This window comes from Fringilla coelebs, assembly GCF_963513975.1.
Source record: "Fringilla coelebs genome assembly, chromosome: 4".
Classification (NCBI taxonomy): Eukaryota; Metazoa; Chordata; class Aves; order Passeriformes; family Fringillidae; genus Fringilla; species Fringilla coelebs.
In genome coordinates this window covers 841,055-860,245 of record NC_140032.1, presented here as the reverse complement: position 1 = coordinate 860,245, position 19,191 = coordinate 841,055, and the positions used below count along the sequence as shown (strand labels likewise).

At 51.3% G+C, this 19,191-nt stretch overlaps 1 protein-coding gene across 5 annotated transcripts in view; it reads right to left on the bottom strand.

Annotated features, from left to right (window-relative positions):
• The window catches only part of SFXN5 (sideroflexin 5), a 115,955-nt gene that overhangs the window by 41,223 nt on the left and 55,541 nt on the right, over window positions 1-19,191 (bottom strand). For 3 of the 5 annotated variants that reach the window (XM_084204193.1, XM_084204192.1, XM_084204196.1), the window contains exons 9-10: window positions 17,398-17,463; window positions 1,290-1,380 (exon numbers count right to left, since the gene is read on the bottom strand). In XM_084204193.1, coding sequence (XP_084060319.1) covers window positions 1,290-1,380; window positions 17,398-17,463 — 157 coding nt within the window. The remainder of the gene's footprint in view (window positions 1-1,289; window positions 1,381-17,397; window positions 17,464-19,191) is intronic. The other 2 variants (XM_084204194.1, XM_084204195.1) reach the window with 1 other exon arrangement.

Here is a 19,191-nt window from a genome sequence, read left to right as displayed (position 1 = left end):
TCCCTGATGTCCTGGCTCATAACAGAGCAAGACAAATAAAACATTAGCTGGGGGAATTAATTACAGGCTAAACAAATTAATTATGGGTCCTCAATCAATGCCAACACAAGCACCTTGGTGTGAAAGCAGATCAGCCCTGCAGCAAGGGTTCCCTGCCTGGCTTTGACTCAAACACCCCTCAGAGCTGCCTCCTGGGCTGGAACTCATCCCTCGTGCTCTCCTGGCTGTAAAACCCCAAGGAAAGCTGGATCCCCCTTAAACAGATGCCAGAAAAGTCCCAGGAAAACAACAACAATGCCCAGAGACCCCTGGTCTACGAGGAAAATGCTCAGTGCAACCCCAGAGCACAATCCCTGTCCCCCCTGCTCTGCAGGCAAGGCAGGCAGCTGCTTTTGGGGCAGAAAAGGGGAAAAAAAATCAGCAATTCAGGAATTGAGGGCTGGAGGGACACAACAACCAATTCTCTGCTAGAAAAGGAGCAGAAAGGCCAGAGAAAGTGAGAGCAGCAGGCAGGTGAAGGGGCTCAGGAGAGCTCTGAGGATGTGGCACCTGCACAGCAAAGGAAAAACCTGAAAGGAAAATTTGGCTTTATATGGCTGAAAAAGGAACCTGGAGCAGGGAGAAAACCCCATTTTTTAGTGGTTTTGCACCTTCTTTGTAAATAAACAAGCTTGCACAAAAAATTACCCCAAAGCCACTGGTGATTTCTTCAGGGCTAAAATAACTCAGTGTGCTGGAGGTTGGAACCAGAGGGCCCAGCAAAGGCTGAGTGCAGGGCATCCCTGCCCTCAGACCCAGGGCTGGTAAAACCACAATAAAATGCTCCACCAAGGCAGGAGCAGCCTCAGCTCTGCACACACGTGGGGCTGCTCCTAATCAGTGGCTCTCAGAAATCTGCACGTTCAGAGCAGAACCATTTCTCTGCATTTTACTGTAAAATGACCCCAGTGCTGCTGCTTATTTGTGACACAGCTCAGCCCAGATCCTGCAAATGAAATGCTCTCAGGCTGGAATGGTCGAGGACCACTCAATGCTGATCGCTTCTGAAGCTGCTTCAGAGTGCAAAGTGCAGCTGAAAAGCCTGAGGAGCTGCTTCCACCAGCAGCTCTGCAGCATTTTTCTGCCCAAATCCTGCTTTGCAGAGTCTCATCCCTGCCTGCCCCAGCTCAGGGACAACCACAAGGGGACACGAGCAGGAAGGGAGGAGCTGTGTCCATCCCAGTGGCTTCTGGGCACCTGCAGGTTTGCAGCCACCACCTGGAGCACAAAGAAAAGGAATGTTTCCTTACCGACAGCGGGGAATGGCACAAACCTCTGGATCAGCAGCCGAGTGGCCGGGGTAAACTTGTTTGCTCTCTGGATCAGAACATTAAGGCCCACCTTGGAATGGAGAAAAGCAAACCAGAGGAGCAGGGAGTTAATGACCAGCAGCAGGGCAGATGGCACAGTCTGGGGTCCCTCCCCATGAACAGGTTTTTGAGAACTAAACCTCCCCCATCGGCAGGGTTTGGCTCTGTTGGGCTCAACCCTTCAGTCAATACAGGGTTAAATCCAATTGTTGAGCTCAAAACAAGGGTTGAACCCAACCTTTGGGCTTAAAATGAAGAGTTGAACCCAACTCTTCGGAGTAAATGAAGAGTTGAGCCCAACCTTTGGGCTTAAATGAAGAGTTGAAGCCAGCCTTCAGGTTTAAATGAAGAGTTGAACCCAACTCTTGGGATTAAATGAAGGCTTGAACCCAACTCTTGGGATTAAATGAAGAGTTGAACCCAACCTTCGGGTTTAAATGAAGAGTTGAACCCAACTCTTGGGATTAAATGAAGAGTTGAGCCCAACCTTCGGGCTTAAATGAAGAGTTGAACCCAACTCTTGGGATTAAATGAAGAGTTGAACCCAACCTTCGGGCTTAAATGAAGAGTTGAACCCAACTCTTGGGATTAAATGACGCCTTGAACCCAACTCTTGGGATTAAATGAAGGCTTGAACCTAGCTCTTGGGTTTAAATGAAGGGTTGAACCCAATGCTTGGGTTTACCCAAAGTGCTGAACCCAACCACTGGATTGAACCAAACCATTGGGTCTAAATGAAGGGTTGAACTGTTGGGTTTAATGAAGGCTTGAACCCAACTCTTGGGTTTAAATGAAGAGTTGAGCCCAGCTCAGGTTTGTATGAAGTGTTGAACCCAGCCATTGGATGGAACCCAAACATTTGGTTTAAATTAAGAATTGAGCCCAACCCGTGGGCTTACAAGAAGGGTTGAACCCAACTCTTGGGTTTAAATGAAGGGTTGAACCCAGCTTGGGTTTGTATGAAATGTTGAGCCCAATCATTGCATGGAACACAATCATTTGGTTTAAATGAAAGATTGAACCCAACCCTTGGGCTTAAAAAAAGGATTAAACCCAACTCTTGGGTTTAAATGAATGGTTGAACCCAACCATTTGGTTTAAGTGAAGGGGTTGAACCCAATGCTTGGGTTTATCCAAAGTGCTGAGCCCAACCATTGGATTGAACCAAACCACTGGGTTTAAATGAAGGGTTGAACTCTTGAGTTTAAATGAAGAGTTGAACCCATTGCCAGGTTTAAATAAGGATTGGACCCAACTATTGGGTTTACACAAAAATGTTGAACCCAATGGTTGGACTGGACCACACAACTGGGTTTAAATGAAGGATGGAACCCAACTGTTGGGTTTAAATGAAGGATGGAACCCAACTTTTGGGTTCAAATGAAGGTTTGAACCCAACTGTTGGGTTTAAATGAAGGATTGAACCCAACTGCTGGGTTTAAATGGAGGGTTGAACCCAACTGTTGGGTTTAAATGGAGGGTTGAACCCAACTGTTGGGTTTAAATGGAGGGTTGAACCCAACTGTTGGGTTTAAATGGAGGGTAGAACCCAGCTGCTGGGTTTAAATGGAGGGTTGAACCCAACTGTTGGGTTTAAATGGAGGGTAGAACCCAACTGCTGGGTTTAAATGGAGGGTAGAACCCAACTGTTGGGTTTAAATGGAGGGTTGAACCCAGCTGCTGGGTTTAAATGGAGGGTTGAACCCAACTGTTGGGTTTAAATGGAGGGTTGAACCCAGCTGCTGGGTTTATATGGAGGGTTGAACCCAACTGTTGGGTTTAAATGGAGGGTAGAACCCAACTGCTGGGTTTAAATGGAGGGTAGAACCCAACTGTTGGGTTTAAATGGAGGGTAGAACCCAACTGCTGGGTTTAAATGGAGGGTAGAACCCAACTGTTGGGTTTATATGGAGGGTAGAATCCAGCTGCTGGGTTTATAAGGAGGGTTGAACCCAACCATTTGGTTTAAACCTTCCCAACTAAAAGATAAGCCAGAACCCACTCCAACACCATCCAGTCCTTCTGGAATTGCCCTTGGCTGGATTTTTGCCCAGGTCACCATCATTTTCCCCATCCACCACAAAATCCTTGGGAGTGGCAGTCTCCACCTAGCTGGGTAAAACCCAAATTTCAGAGCTGGTGGTGGCCCAACACAATTAATTCCTTCTCCAAGGGTCTGGACTGCACAACCCCATCCAGTGCCAACATTTGGGCTGTAAAGTTTTTGGGCTGGATTAATTTTTGTTGCCTTGTCCAACCCTTGAACAATGCAGAACTCTCCATCGTTTTTCATGGATCTGGGTTGTTGTGGATGTTCACAGAAACACAGAGGAGTCACTGCCTCCTGACTCTCACATTGATAACGCTGAGGGCTGGGAGAATTTCCATCAAAGCTGGCTTCATGCACATGTGGGGTTAAAAAATAACCAAATCTATTCATGGGAAATTACTTCTGTCTTTAAATTACTCTTCCTTGCAATATTTTCTCTTTTTCATCCCCCCCAAAAAAACCCCAGATACACGAAAATAAACCCCACAGCCCCAACCTGGGAATTTTCAGCTGGAAATGGAAGCCTTGAGCAATGTGTGGCAGAAATGTTCTCAGCCCAAAATGCAGCAAAATTAAAAATTAAAAAAAAAAAATCAGCCAAAACCAAAAAGCTGCCAGAAAACAGCAAAATTTTTTGTTTTGGTTTTTTTGGGGGGGTGTTTAAAAAGCAAAGAGAAGCCTGGGAGAAGATTTTTTTGCAGGCTGCTACATTATACATGCACATCCCAGCACATCCCGGCGTGCCGGAGCCTGGGAGGAAGAGGGGGAGAAGCACAACTGCTGGGTAAGCCCTGCATGAGCACAGGGCTGCTTCTCCAGCCCCAGGAAATATTTCCAGAGCCTTTCCCAAGGTTTTCACCCAGACCCCAAGCCAGAGCTCCTCCTCTTGCCCTCAGCAAATGCAGCCCTAGAGCTGAGTCCAAGAGAGCCACGGTGAGTCTGCTTAGTCTGGACAGCAGCGAGGGCTTGTCTTGAACTTCTTCCCCCTCAAAAATGACTACATATTTTAATTTTTAAAAATTTTCCAATTGTTATGATGAGTCTTTTCAAAGTCTGAACACCTCTAGAAACTGTAACACAGTGTAAAATGTGTTGCTTTACAAGGAGCCAGTTTTAAGCCTGGCTTTGCTTGTCTGCCCATGGATTTGGGTATTTAGTCTGGATACGGTTAATCTGTGTCCATGACAAATTTTATTGAGTTTGCAGCCCCTGCTTGGAGGTTTGGTGGAGGATTTGACAATGAAGTGGAAGAGCAGCAGCTTTTGAAAGAGAAAAGCTGAGTCTGGGAGAGCCACCACTGTGAGGGCAGTGAAATAAAAGCATTTTACTTCCAGATTTAATGTGATGAACTCAGTCCCCACTTACAGCAACCCCCCTGCCGGGAACACGAAATTAAATGTTGCTGGAGATTAAATCCCATCTCCCAAATCCTCAACACAAGGGCTGGATATAGGAAACTAATGAGGGTTTGTTTTCTGCAGTTTGGAAATTGCTGTCGCTGATCTGTGAACTCCTTCCCACAGGCCATGAGGTGGGATGAGGGCAAACAGGGCAGGAACTGCTCAACCTCAGGCCACCAAAGCAAAAGGGTCATCAAGGAGATGCTAATGAGTTTAATTACTTGGGATTGGCCCAAGGACGCTGTTGAGGCAAATTCATCATTAAAGACCAACCCCAGGTTAATTATTGTGACCATCACCCAGTCACCGAGCAGGGTCTGCTGCCCTGGGGATGGAAACATGGAACAGAACCAGGGGGGACTCACCTCACCCCACCTGGCACAACCACAGAATCCCTGAGGCTGGAAAAGCCCTCCAAGATCGAGTCCAACCATCCCCAGCACTGCCAGGGCCACCACTGCTCCATGTCCCCAAGTGCCACAGGGCTCTGAAATCCCCCCAGGGATGGGGACGCCAGCCCTGCCCTGGGCAGCTGTGCTTGACAACCTTTGGGGAAGGAATTCTTCCTGGAATCCACCCTGAACCTTCCCTGGCACAGCCTGAAGCTGCCTCCTCCTGTCCTGTCCTGTGGGTCCCTTTGCAGCTCAGCTTCTCTGGGCAGTCTGACAGAACTCCAGAGGGATTTGGGTGGGAAGGGACCTTAAAGAGCATCCCAGGCAGGGACACCTGCCACTGTCCCAGGGTGCTCCAAGCCCCAGTGCCCAACCTGGCCTGGGACACTGCCAGGAATGGGGAGTTATGCACGGTGCAAATTCCTGCACTGTGACCCAGGGTGAACCCAGCTTTTCCAATGGCCTGCTCTGCTGAGGTTCCCTCCTCCAGAGCACTCCCTTGGTGTGGCTGAGGGAGCTGGGGAGCAGGACACAGGGACAGGGCTGGACACAGGGACACAGGGCTGGACATAGATATGTGACTGGACACAGGGACACAGGGCTGGACACAGGGACACATGGAATACATGAGGGGACACAGGGACACGTGGCTGGACCCAGGGACACATGGGACACATGGCTGGACACAGGGACACATGGCTGGACACAGGGACACATAGCTGGACACAGGGACACATGGATACATGAGTGGACACAGGGACACATGGCTGGACACAGGGACACATGAGTGGACACAGGGACACAGGGCTGGACACAGGGACACATGGATACATGAGTGGACACAGGGACACACAGCTGGACACAGGGACACATGGCTGGACACAGGGCTGGACACAGGGACACATGGGATACATGAGTGGACACAGGGACACAGGGCTGGACACAGGGACACACAGCTGGATCCAGGGGCGCATGACTGGACACAGATATGTGACTGGACACAGGGACACATGGCTGGACACAGGAGTACGTGACTAGACACAGGGACACACAGCTGGACACAGGGACACATGAGTGGACACAGGGACACATGAGTGGACACATGAATGGACACAGGGACACACGGCTGGACACAGGGACACACGGCTGGACACAAGGACACATGAGTGGACACAGGAGTACGTGACTGGACACAGGGACATGAGTGGACACACGGCTGGACACAGGGACACACGGCTGGACACAAGGACACATGACTGGACACAGGGACACATGACTGGACACAGGGACATGAGTGGACACACGGCTGGACACAGGGACACACGGCTGGACACAGGGATATGTGACACCAACACTTCCTGACATCCCTCAACACAAAACCCGGATCAAACAGCGTCAGTGGGAGGGAAACCTCACCCAGGGCCCTGCTGTGCCTCTGGCAGCACTCTGCCCTTCCTCCCTCCCTCCTCCTCCTCGAGTGCCAAGGATTCCTGCCATTTCTTTAGCTCCTGTTCTGTTGTTTTGTTTCAGCATCAACAACATTCCCTCAGCAGAACGTCTGTGAGGTCACCACACTGAAGCAGAACCATCAGATGCTGTCAGAGACCAACGTTTCTCATTCCTTTCCTTCTCCTTCTTGTCTCACAAAGTTCTGACCTCATGTCCACCAAGACACCAGTTCTAAAACCACAGGGATTAAAAAAAACCAAAACCTGCTTTTTTTCTGCCTTTTAATGAAGATTTTTGAAGCCTGAGAGATAGTTTTGAATGCCTGACATGGGCAATAACCAAGCCCACACCTCTTAAACCCAGCCTAGAGCAGTATATCCATCAGAGGAGTTATTTCATTTCCCACTGGGAGGGAATTTTTATGAAATAGAGGAATCTCAGGAGTCCAGCAAGCATTAGCTGGTAGATGACACCACCCAAACGTTGCTGAGCCACTCTCCAGACTTCATGGACTGTGCTGGAGAAATCTCCACTGATCTGGGGGATTTAACTCCAGGGCAGCCCTGAGCACTGCAGCTGGAGCTGGCTGTTCAGGGAACCTGGAAAGTCAACTTGGAAAGAGAGACTGGCTCCAAAGGAGGTTATCCCTCATCCCCTAGTCACCAGATTGGATTAGAACTAATTGGATCTGATGAGTCCCATTCAGCCAAGCTGGAGAAAAGAGCATTAGGAGAAGGAAGGAAAAAACTCATTCATTAGGGCTGGGAGGTGAAGATGGAGGCAGAGAGATGGAAAACTGGGCTCTTTCCCAACTGGAGCTTTCCCAAGCCAAGGAGAACAGAATGGAAGAGCCTAAGGGAAGGGAAAGCAATCGGGATCCAAGTGGGGAAGGAACTTAGAGAGGAGCAAGAGTAGGGAAGGAGCAGACACCACTCCCAAGAAAATCCCAGCAGGGATGGCCACAGCAGCCCCACAGCTGGATGCTTCAAGGGAAGAGAATGGAGCAAGGCTGGAGGAAAGTGGGATTCATGCTGAGAACACAGCAAACTTGGTTTGGGAGACGGTGGAGCAAGGAGGATGAGGGGCCATGCCCAAGACAAGAGGGTGCTGTCTCATACCAAGTGTTCCATGCACCTGGATCCTGCCCAGAGGCAGCAGCACTCCTGGGCTGGTGGGGATGGGCTGGGGCAGAGGGAAAGGAAGGGATGAGAACAAACCTGCTGAAAATGGAAACATCCCAGTGAAAGGAGAGAGAAAATGCTGCAGAGAGGCACGTGGAGTTTGGGAGGGGACAGTCACGGGAGGAACCTTAAGGATCATCTCCTTCCAACCCCCTGCCTCGGACATTTTCCATCATCCCAGGCTGCTCCAAGCCCTGTCCAGCCTGGCCTGGGACACTCCCAGGGATGGTGCCAGGTGCTGCTGACCCCAGGGACAGGATGTGCTGGCCCTGGGAGCGTGCCCAAAGAGCCCCATGTCCTTGTCCCCACCATGCTGTGCCTTTGGGAATGGCTGCTCAGCTCCAGCGATTTCGGGGCCCCATGGAGGAGCTGCCAGGCTGAGTTTCCAGGCTGAGAGATCCAACCACTCCCTACTGGGCTCTGAGAATGAACAGGGACAGAGATGTGCAGGAGCAGCTTTGGAGCAGAGAGATGCAGACTTTAGAGCCAGGCACCTCCTCATTTCAAACTTAAACTTCATTTAAAAGACAAGCTGATCCCCAGCTCCTCGGATCCCCGGGGATTTTCCCCCTGCTCCCAGGGAGGAGGGAGCCAGGCCACGCTCCATCCCCTCCCATCCCAGCCCCTGAATGTCTCCTGGCTGCCCCGGCAGGGCTGCAGCTCTCCCGGCTGATTATGGACATCACACCCCATTCACAGGCTGTCAGCGCAGCCTCGCAGACAATTATCGGGAACGAGGAGCGGATTGGAAAAATCCACAGGGCACCTCCACCTGGAGAGGAGAGCGAGAAATGGTGTGTGAGAGGTCAGCGTGCGAGCGGGGACGGAGGAGCAGCCCCACGGCGCGGGAAGGAGTGGGATTGATGGTGGGAAGGAATGGGATTGATGGGAAAGGGAGGAATGGGATTGATGGAAAAGGGAGGAATGGGATTGATGGGAAAGGAAGGGATGGGATTGATGGGAAAGGAAGGGATGGGATTGATGGAAAAGGGAGGAATGGGAGTGATGGGAAAGGGAGGAATGGGATTGATGGGAAAGGAAGGAATGGGAGTGATGGGAAAGGAAGGAATGGGAGTGATGGGAAAAGGGAGGAATGGGAGTGATGGAAAAGGGAGGAATGGGATTGATGGGAAAGGGAGGAATGGGATTGATGGTGGGAAGGAATGGGATTGATGGGAAAAGGGAGGAATGGGATTGATGGAAAAGGGAGGAATGGGATTGATGGTGTGGGAAGGAATGGGATTGATGGGAAAGGGAGGAATGGGATTGATGGGAAAGGAATGAATGGGATTGATGGTGTGGGAAGGAATGGGATTGATGGGAAAGGGAGGAATGGGATTGATGGGAAAGGAATGAATGGGATTGATGGTGGGAAGGAATGGGATTGATGGGAAAGGGAGGAATGGGATTGATGGAAAAGGGAGGAATTGGAGTGATGGAAAAGGGAGGAATGGGATTGATGGGAAAGGGAGGAATGGGATTGATGGGAAAGGGAGGAATGGGAGTGATGGGAAAGGGAGGAATGGGAGTGATGGGAAAGGAAGGAATGGGATTGATGGGAAAGGGAGGAATGGGATTGATGGAAAAGGGAGGAATGGGATTGATGGGAAAGGAAGGGATGGGATTGATGGGAAAGGAAGGGATGGGATTGATGGAAAAGGGAGGAATGGGAGTGATGGGAAAGGGAGGAATGGGATTGATGGGAAAGGAAGGAATGGGAGTGATGGGAAAGGAAGGAATGGGAGTGATGGGAAAAGGGAGGAATGGGAGTGATGGAAAAGGGAGGAATGGGATTGATGGGAAAGGGAGGAATGGGATTGATGGTGGGAAGGAATGGGATTGATGGGAAAAGGGAGGAATGGGATTGATGGAAAAGGGAGGAATGGGATTGATGGTGTGGGAAGGAATGGGATTGATGGGAAAGGGAGGAATGGGATTGATGGGAAAGGAATGAATGGGATTGATGGTGTGGGAAGGAATGGGATTGATGGGAAAGGGAGGAATGGGATTGATGGAAAAGGGAGGAATTGGAGTGATGGAAAAGGGAGGAATGGGATTGATGGGAAAGGGAGGAATGGGATTGATGGGAAAGGGAGGAATGGGATTGATGGGAAAGGAAGGAATGGGAGTGATGGGAAAGGGAGGAATGGGAGTGATGGGAAAGGAAGGAATGGGATTGATGGGAAAGGGAGGAATGGGATTGATGGGAAAGGGAGGAATGGGATTGATGGTGTGGGAAGGAATGGGATTGATGGGAAAGGAAGGGATGGGATTGATGGTGTGGGAATGAATGGGATTGCTGGAAAGGGAAGGAAAGGGATTGCTGGAAAGGGAAGGAGTGGGACTGATGGAAAGGGATTGCTGGAATGGGATGAAATGGGATTGCTGGAATGGGAAGGATTGGGATTGATGGCATGGGAAGGAATGGGATTGCTGGAATGGGTAAGGAAGGAATGGGGTTGCTGCAAATGGAAAGATTGGGATTGCTGGAAAGGGAAGGATTGGGATTGATTGAAAGGGAAGAAATGGGGTTGCTGGAAAAGGAAGAAATGGGATTGCTGGCAAGAGAAGAAATGGGATTGATAGTGTGGGAAGGAGTGGGATTGATGAAACAGGAAGTAATGGGATGGCTGGCAAAGGAAGGAGTGGGGTTGCTGGAAATGGAAGGATTGGGATTGCTGGCTGAACCTGTCCAGGCTGAGCCCCTTTCCCAGCTCCCTCAGCTGCTCCAGGTGCTCCAGCCCCAGGAGCCAAGCAGAGCAGGACACTCAAACATTCCTGCTCCTCTCCAGCTTTCACCTAGTTCGGTTCCAAACACTCTCAGGTGTTTCTGCCCAGCCTGGTGCCCACTGGGGTCACCCAGAGCAGCAGCAATCCCCCTGGCAGCCGTGGCATTTTGCTTTTGCTCCCCACCTTCCTCACCTAGAAGCTCCTGCAGAGGCAGGATTTGGGGTCAGGAAGCCCCAAAATGAAGAGCTCTGGGTCTGCCCATGAAGAGCTGCTTCAAACCCTCTCCTGGGGCCAGCAGTGAGTCCAGGGTGGGTCATTAGCAGCTGATATTGATGGCATTAATCACCTGAATGTTAATGCTGTGAGGAGAAGGAAAAGGAACATCAAGGTGCTGAGCAGGGCCACTGGAAGTGCAGGGATGTCCCCAAAGCTGGCTGCAGCGTGGGCAGTGGCACTGCTGCTCCCTCTCACCCAGAGGAAGACACAACACCTACTTCTGGCAGAACTGAGCTCAGGTTGCCACGTGAGAACCAATATTTATTTGTGTCTGTGCTGAGAGGGCCATAAACCCCAAAGCTGCCCTGAAATAAATCCTGCTGGAAGTGCCAGACCCCGGCGTGCTGGGCAGGCAGGGGAAGGAGGGAATGGGGCAAAGCCCCAACCCTGCACACCTGAGGGGCTGAGGGCACACCTGGCTGGGCTCCCTGCACTGGGGACAGCTGAGGCCCTGCCACAGGAGGCTCAGTGTCACCCTGGCTGTCACCAAGGGCTTTCCTGGCTGAGCTAAGTTGGATTGAGCCCTTTTCTGACTCAGAGATGGGGCAACTAAGAGGAGTTTAAAAACTTTTATTCTGTTTTTAGTCTCATGTGAAGGGTAAAACAATACAGATATTACAATTACTAGCAGAAACTATTTCTGAATTATAATACATTATAAGTGTTGTTTTTAACCTATGAGCTTTATAAATACCTTAAAGTTAAGCATTTAAAATTACCCCTCATAAATCCTACTACAACCCACCTTTCATAATTCTATGTCTCTAAAGCATCTAATCTTATTTACAAAACCACCTTTTCAAACTTCTAATTCCACTTCTCTCTCAGCAAGGTCTGTCCTATTCCACAGCATTCCTAAACCAATATTTCTCATTTCAAAGTTTGTACACAAATGCACAGTGTGAACCTTCTAGCAAACTTTAAGAATTTTCTACAAATTCCTTTCCCACCAGCCACAGGCTCTGCCAGGGCCCATCAGAGCCCGTCCTGTCCCAGGGAGGGGACAGCAGCCGTGGCCAGGGTCCCTCCAGGGCACACAGAGTGGCACCTGATGGGCAAGGAGGGGCTGGCCCAGCACAGCTGCCAGGAAACGTGGCCAGAAGGGGCTGCCAGAGAGAGAAACCCCCAGAGGGTCCCCACAAGGAGCAGCAGCACAAGGAGCAGGGTCTGGAGCTGCTCTGGGCAGAGCTGGCAGCTGTGATGGGGGAAATTGAAGGGCTGATGGAGAAAGCTCCGATCCCACAGCAAAACTGGGAGGTGCTTCAAGGAGGAGGTCCAGAGGGACCCAAAAAATGACCCCAGAGGGTCCCAGAGGAGCCAGCCCAGGTTGACCCCACCAGCCCACCCGTCCCAGCAGCAGTGGCAAGGCAGGAGACTGGGAATGGCTGCTCAGGGTCCTTGGGTGATCTAATTTCAGGCCCTTCAGACAGCCCCAGAGTCCCTTCTGACCCAAAGCCTGACCTAAGTCCTGAAGGGCTGAGCCAGCACCAAAAGGGATCAGCGGTGCCAGAGCAAATGGAGCTGGGATCTGGAATTAGGAACGGAAAAATCCTGGAATGGGTTGGGTTGGAAGGGCCTTAAATCCCCTCTGATCCACCCCTCCACTGGGCCAGGGGGCTCCAAGCTGCCCTGGGACACTAACAGGGATTGCCCAGCTTCCCTGGGCAAAAGAAACCAACTTCCACATAGAAATAATAAAGTTGTTATAAATAATTATTATCTATATAAAATTATTATATTTAAAAAGCAATTGTTGCCAACAAAATTGGCTTCGTGCAGCTTTTTTAATCTTCTAAAAGCGTGAAAAATAGCAGAGTAAGAGTGTGTGTGTCAGCTGGAAAGAGTTTCTGTCTCATCACAGCCCCCCTGATCTGTGCAGCTCTTGGCACTGGAATACTGGGGGAATAAAAAAATTCCAAACATTTAAAACACGCTTGGTCTTTCTCAAGTCTTTTTACTTCTCCCTGCCTTTGTTTGCCTTGTTTAGGAAAGCCAGCTGGTGTTAATTGCACTTCATGCACCACCAGCATGAACAGCAGCCAGATATCAGGAACTGGAGCCTCATCCCAGGGATCCACTCAATTGTTGGGGGGAAAAATTACATTATCACTCTTCAGAACAGCAGCAAAATGAGGGAGCAAAAGATAAGGCAGGAAAGAGGCTGGTGGGGGGAAAGTGGGATAAAAATAAACTACAGTCACAGAAAGAGAAAAGGAGGTGTTAGAGGATGGAATTCCCAGATTTGCTGTGGCTGCCCCTGGATCCCTGGCAGTGCCCAAGGCCAGGCTGGATCCACCTGGGGCAGGGGAATGTGTCCCTGCCCATGGATGGGGTGGCACTGGGTGGGATTTGGGATCTGTGCCAGCCCAAACACCTTTCCCAGCCTTATTTCCAGTGATTCCTTCACCTGAGTCACACGGGAGAAGGGATGAAATCCTGGACCTGGCACAGCTCTGTGCTCTGGCTTGGGCTGGGATGGGAGCAGCTGGAGAGAAAAGGAAATGTGGGGAGAAAAATGTGGAATAAAAGAATAAAATGTGGAATAAAAGAGTATTGATTCCTCCCCAAATTCACCCTGTAGGGCTGGAAATGGGGAGTTGTGGCTGCAGCAATTCCTCTCTCTCTAAAAAGGGAAGAAAATCAGGATATGTGCAAAGATTTCCCATTGATCTGCAGGCCAGTGAGGCCAAGCCCAGCCCTGATGGAGCAGTTTTTGCCCTTCATGTTTCCCATAGAGGAAAAGCTCCCAACATCCAGAAAGAGAACCTCTAAAAGCTGTTGCCTTTCATATTTCGTGTGGAGGAAAAGCTCCTTCCAACATCTGGAAGAACCTGTGAAGGTTTTTGCCCCTCATGCTCTGTGTGGAGGAAAGCATCCCAATATCAGCAAGGAGAACCCCTGAAGGTTTTTGCTCTTCCTGCTCCATGTGAAAAACTTCCAACATCCAGAAGGAGAGCCTTTAAAGGCTGCTGCCCTTCATACTTCAGATGGAGGAAAAGCTCCTTCCAACATCAGGATAGAAGAACCCCTGAAGGTTTTTGCCCTTCATATTTCACATGGAGGAAAACCTTCCAATATCACAATAGAAGAACCCCTGAAGGTTTTCTTACCCTTCCTGCTCCACGTGGAGGAAAACATCCCAACATCCAAAAGGAGAGGAACCACTGAATGCCTCTGTCCTTCATGCTCCATGTGGAGGAAAAGCTCCCAACATCCAGAAGGAGAACCTTTAAAGGCTGCTGCCCTTCATATTTCACATGGAGGAAAAGCTCCTTCCTGCATCAGGATAGAAGAACCCCTGAAGGTTTTTGCCCTTCATGCTCCATGTGGAGGAAAGCATCCCAACATCAGGAGGAGAAGAACCCATGGAAGGTTTTGCCCTTCATGTTTCCCATAGAGGAAAAGCTCCCAACATCCAGAAGGAGAACCTCTAAAAGCTGTTGCCCTTCATATTTCATGTGGAGGAAAAGCTCCTTCCAACAACAGGAAGAACCTGTGAAGGTTTTTGCCCTTCAGCTCCACGTGGAAGAAAACATCCCAACATCAGGAAGGAGAACCCCTGAAGGTTTTTGTCCTTCCTGCTTCACATGAAAAACTTCCAACATCCGAAGGAGAACCTTTATAGGCTGCTGCCCTTCATATTTCATGTGGAGGAAAAGCTCCTTCCAACATCAGGGTAGAAGAAAAACCCTTGAAGGTTTTTGCCCTTCCTGCTCCATGTGGAAGAAAACATCCTTCCAACATCAGGAAGGAGAGCCCGTGAAAGTTTTTGCCCTTCAGCTCCACGGGGAGGAAAACCTCCCAGACATCAGGATAGAAGAACCCCTGAAGGTTTTTGCCCTTTATGCTCCACATGGAAGAAAACATCCCAACCTCAGGAAGGAGAACCCCTGAAGGTTTTTGCCCTTCCTGCTCCATGTGGAAGAAAACATCCTTCCAACATCAGGAAGGAGAAGAGCCCCTGAAGGTTTTTGCCCTTCCTGCTCCACCTGGAGGAAAAGTTTCCAACCTCAGGAAGGAGAACCCCTGAAGGTTTCTGCCCTTCTCCACCTTGGACCATGCACAGCCCCATGGAGAGCTCCTGCCCGTCCCTGGGACAGACTCTGGCTCTGGAGCAGCTCAGCTCTGAGCCAGCCCTGTCCCACAGGCCCAGGGCATGCTGCTGGGATGCCAGGTGGGGGGACAGGGTGGCACTGCCCAGAGGGAGCAGCAGTCCCCTGCAGGGGGATCTCTGCTGGCACCAGGCTGAAATAATACCCCGGTTTTATTCCCTGCTCATCTCACAGAGCTTCCCAGAGCGCCCCAAGGTCCCCTGTGCCCTCTGGAGCTGCCCTGCAGGCTCTGAGCACCCCAGCAACCCCAGATCCCCAAACCCTGCATGGACACCTCCACATCCACGGGGTCCTTACCAGAGCCCCCCAGCTGCTCGGGGGACAAAGCTCTGCCAAGATCCTTGTCCGTGTGTCCTGCCTCTCTAATCTGCCCCTGTTCCAAGAGGGAGAGGAGCATTAATGCCAAAACCAGGGGCTCAGCAGCACCAGAGCGTGCCAGGGCTGGAGCAGCACGTCCAGCTGGGGACTGCCACCTCAGGGACTCACGAGGTGACAAAAACGCTGGCCTAAGCACTGAGGAGCTCAGGGAAACCATCCCACGCTTCCCCTGGGAGCTGTGGATGGAAAACCGAAGCGTTGAGCTTGTTAGGATGGGATTAGGATGGGGATTAGGGTTAAAGTTGGGCTGGAATAGTGAGCACAGCGCCTGGGTCAGGGAGGTGGGAGCTCAGGTGAGCCAGACTGTGAGCCCAGGTGAGCCAGGCTGTGAGCCCAGGTGAGCCAGGCTGGGCTGGGAGCTCAGGTGAGCCAGACTGTGAGCCCAGGTGAGCCAGACTGTGAGCTCAGGTGAGCCAGGCTGGGCTGGGAACTCAGGTGAGCCAGGCTGGGCTGGGAGCTCAGGTGAGCCAGGCTGGGCTGGGAGCTCAGGTGAGCCAGACTGTGAGCTCAGGTGAGCCAGGCTGGGCTGGGAGCTCAGGTGAGCCAGGCTGGGAGCTCAGGTGAGCCAGGCTGGGCTGGGAGCTCAGGTGAGCCAGACTGTGAGCTCAGGTGAGCCAGGCTGGGCTGGGAGCCCAGGTGAGCCAGGCTGGGCTGTGAGCTCAGGTGAGCCAGGCTGGGCTGTGAGCCCAGGTGAGCCAGGCTGGGCTGGGAGCTCAGGTGAGCCAGGCTGGGCTGTGAGCTCAGGTGAGCCAGGCTGTGAGCTCAGGTGAGCCAGGCTGGGCTGGGAGCAGGGTGAGCTCTGCAGGAGGGACAGCAGAGGGGACAGGAGCAGCAGTGCTCAGCACACAGACTGAGACATGGCAAACCATCCTGCACAGGGTACCCAATAAAATGCAGTTTTCCCTCAAAACCTTGAGGCACTTCAACAGCTCCACACCCTTTGGAAAATGGTCTGGCAGCAAAGGAGCAAATTCTTTCTGACCTGAAAAAATGGGGAAATGTCTTGGCCAGAGGGAAAAACACCAACTGCTGTGGGATCTTTAATGCTCCAAAGGAAAAGGTACAACCACTCGGTTTGGGGCTGAAACCCCAGTGTAAGGAATAACTTTCCCAAGCTGCTCCTCAAAACTGTTCCTGCCCCTTTGGGAAGAGCTGATCCTGTTCCTGATGTCAACCTGTGCTCCTGGGAATGTAATAAAAGCCACAATATATTGATTTTAGGAATGTCAAAAGCTTCTCTCTCTCAGATTATTTCACACAGAACTTCAGAGGAGGCCCTGGAGCTGCTGCAGGGCTGGAGCCAGGCTGGGAGAGCTGGGAGTGCTCCCCTGGAGAAGGGAAAATTCCAGGGAATCCTAAACATCCTAAAGGGGCTCCCAGAGAGCTGGAGAGGGACTGGGGACAAGGGACAGAGGGACAGGAGCCAGGGAATGGCTCCCACTGGAAAGGGGAGATTGGGCTGGGATCTTGGCAAGGAATTGCTGGCTGGGAGGGTGGGCAGGGGCTGGGCTGGAATTCCCAGATTTGCTGGGGCTGCCCCTGGATCCCTGGCAGTGCTCAAGGCCAGGCTGGACATTGGGAGCACCTGGGACAGTGGGAGGTGTCCCTGCCATGGCAGGGGGGGGACTGGGTGGGATTTCAGGACCTTTCCAACCCAACCCATTCCAGGGTTCCACACCGTGACCTGAACTCCAGCTCAGCTTCAAACACATCCACAGGGGAAGATGTAATCCCATCCCCAGTGGAACATTCCAGAACTCTGCCTCTCCTCTCCTGCCACCCAGGGCCCTGCAGCCTCGAGGTCTCTAAACCAGCCTGGTTAATTAATTCCCCACCAATTAAAGCACGAGGGAGAGTGGGAGTTCACAGAGCAGCCGGGGCACAGCGCAGGAGGGGCTGGATTCTGCTTCTGCTGCAAAGCTCGGGCATGCAGGGCCAGCCACACCCCAGGTGACAGCATTTGATGGTTACCAAAACAGAGTTTAGTCAATTAAAAGATATAAACATGCTCAGCAATCCAAAAAACATCTCCCAAGCAGCTCCTCAGTCATGAAATGCAGAGATATAAAGAGTTACCCACTGCTATTGAGACAGCACTTATGACAGCTCCCAAGTAGCCCTGGATGAACTTGGATGTCGGAGAAGGCTTTGGAAAGAAAAACAAAACATATTTTCAATAAACAAACTTCTGGTTATTAATATTCAACCCATTTTCCCCCCTTTTTTTTGTTTGTTTGTTTTGGTTCTGGTGCATTTGTTTCGGAGCAGAGACAGGTTTAGTTTTGTCATATTGTTCTGTGACACATGGGCTGTCATCCCAAGAGGCAAAAGTGAGGAAATCGTGGCCTCCTGAGCAAGGTTACAGGGAATGGAAAATTAATTGGCATCAGAAAATTACAATAATAGCAGCTCAAAAGGAAGGATGTGAGTGAAATTCAGCAAATGGTACCAAATTAGCATTTCTACCCTGGAGTGCTGAACCCCAAACTCGCCACAGTCAATATTTTATCTGTGAAATGTTCTCTCAGTGAGCTGGATGGATTCCAGCTCAGCTTCCCACATCCCAACACGGGATGAATGGAGGCTGAGGAGAAGGAAGGGAGCAGGAACAACCCCAGCAAGGACAGAACAGGGACAGCATCACCAAGGATGGAACAGGGACAGCATCAGCAAGGATGGAACAGGGACAGCCCCACCAAGGATGGAGCAGGGACAGCATCACCAAGGATGGAACAGGGACAGCATCCCCAAGGATGGAGCAGGGACAGCATCCCCAAGGATGGAGCAGGGACAGCATCCCCAAGGATGGAACAGGGACAGCATCACCAAGGATGGAACAGGGACAGCATCACCAAGGATGGAGCAGGGACAGCATCCCCAAGGATGGAGCAGGGACAGCATCCCCAAGGATGGAACAGGGACAGCATCACCAAGGATGGAACAGGGACAGCATCACCAAGGATGGAGCAGGGACAGCCCCACCAAGGATGGAACAGGGACAGCCCCACCAAGGATGGAGCAGGGACAGCATCACCAAGGATGGAGCAGGGACAGCCCCAGCATTTCCCAGGGACAGCCCCAGCACTTCCCACTGCCACCAGCATGAGCAAAACCCCTGGGAGATAGGAGCATGGAGCTCCCCCAACCCAGGCACCATTCTGCTCAGTGCTCCCTCAGATCCCAGCTAAACCATTCCAGGCCAGTTGGGACCCTGGACTGGTTCAGCCCCAAGGCCTTGAGCCTCATTTCTGTGCCTGCAGTGACTCCCAGATCCTCGTGCTGGTGACACTGAGTTTAAGCACGGGACAGTGGCCAGTCTAGCACCCCCCCAGTGGGCACCCCAGCGGTTCCATGGCCAGGGAAGAGGCAGGATTGGTGTTTCCATGTGGGAATGCCCTGGGGCAGGCCCACAGCTGCCTCATGGCCGTGTCTATGAATTGGCCCAGGAGTCAGCCAGAGTTTACCCCAAAAGAAGCAGGCATGGTTTTCAAGCCCTGGGAGTCATTGTTTAACTCAGGGTGAGCTGGAGAGCTGCCCCCCAAGCCTTTGGTGTTGCTGTGCCAAGCTGTCCAAGTCCTGCTCCCCTATTGGCTATGCCCTGTTATGTATCCCCTATATATCATGCTAAGTTCTGCTCCCCTATTGGTTACTTGTTTCACCTATATGGTTATAGTTCCAGAAGATTCCACCTCCAATTGTATAAATTTTTGCTTTCCCTTTGTCTCAGGTCTTTGGATCCTGCCCCTCATACTGTGCTCGACTTCTCCACATTTGCTGTTTTTCACCCTTTATTAAAGTTCTTTTTGGGTAACTCCATTGAACCTGCTCCTTTTCATTTTCACCACCCACACCCCAAAGTCAGGGCCCAGGGAGG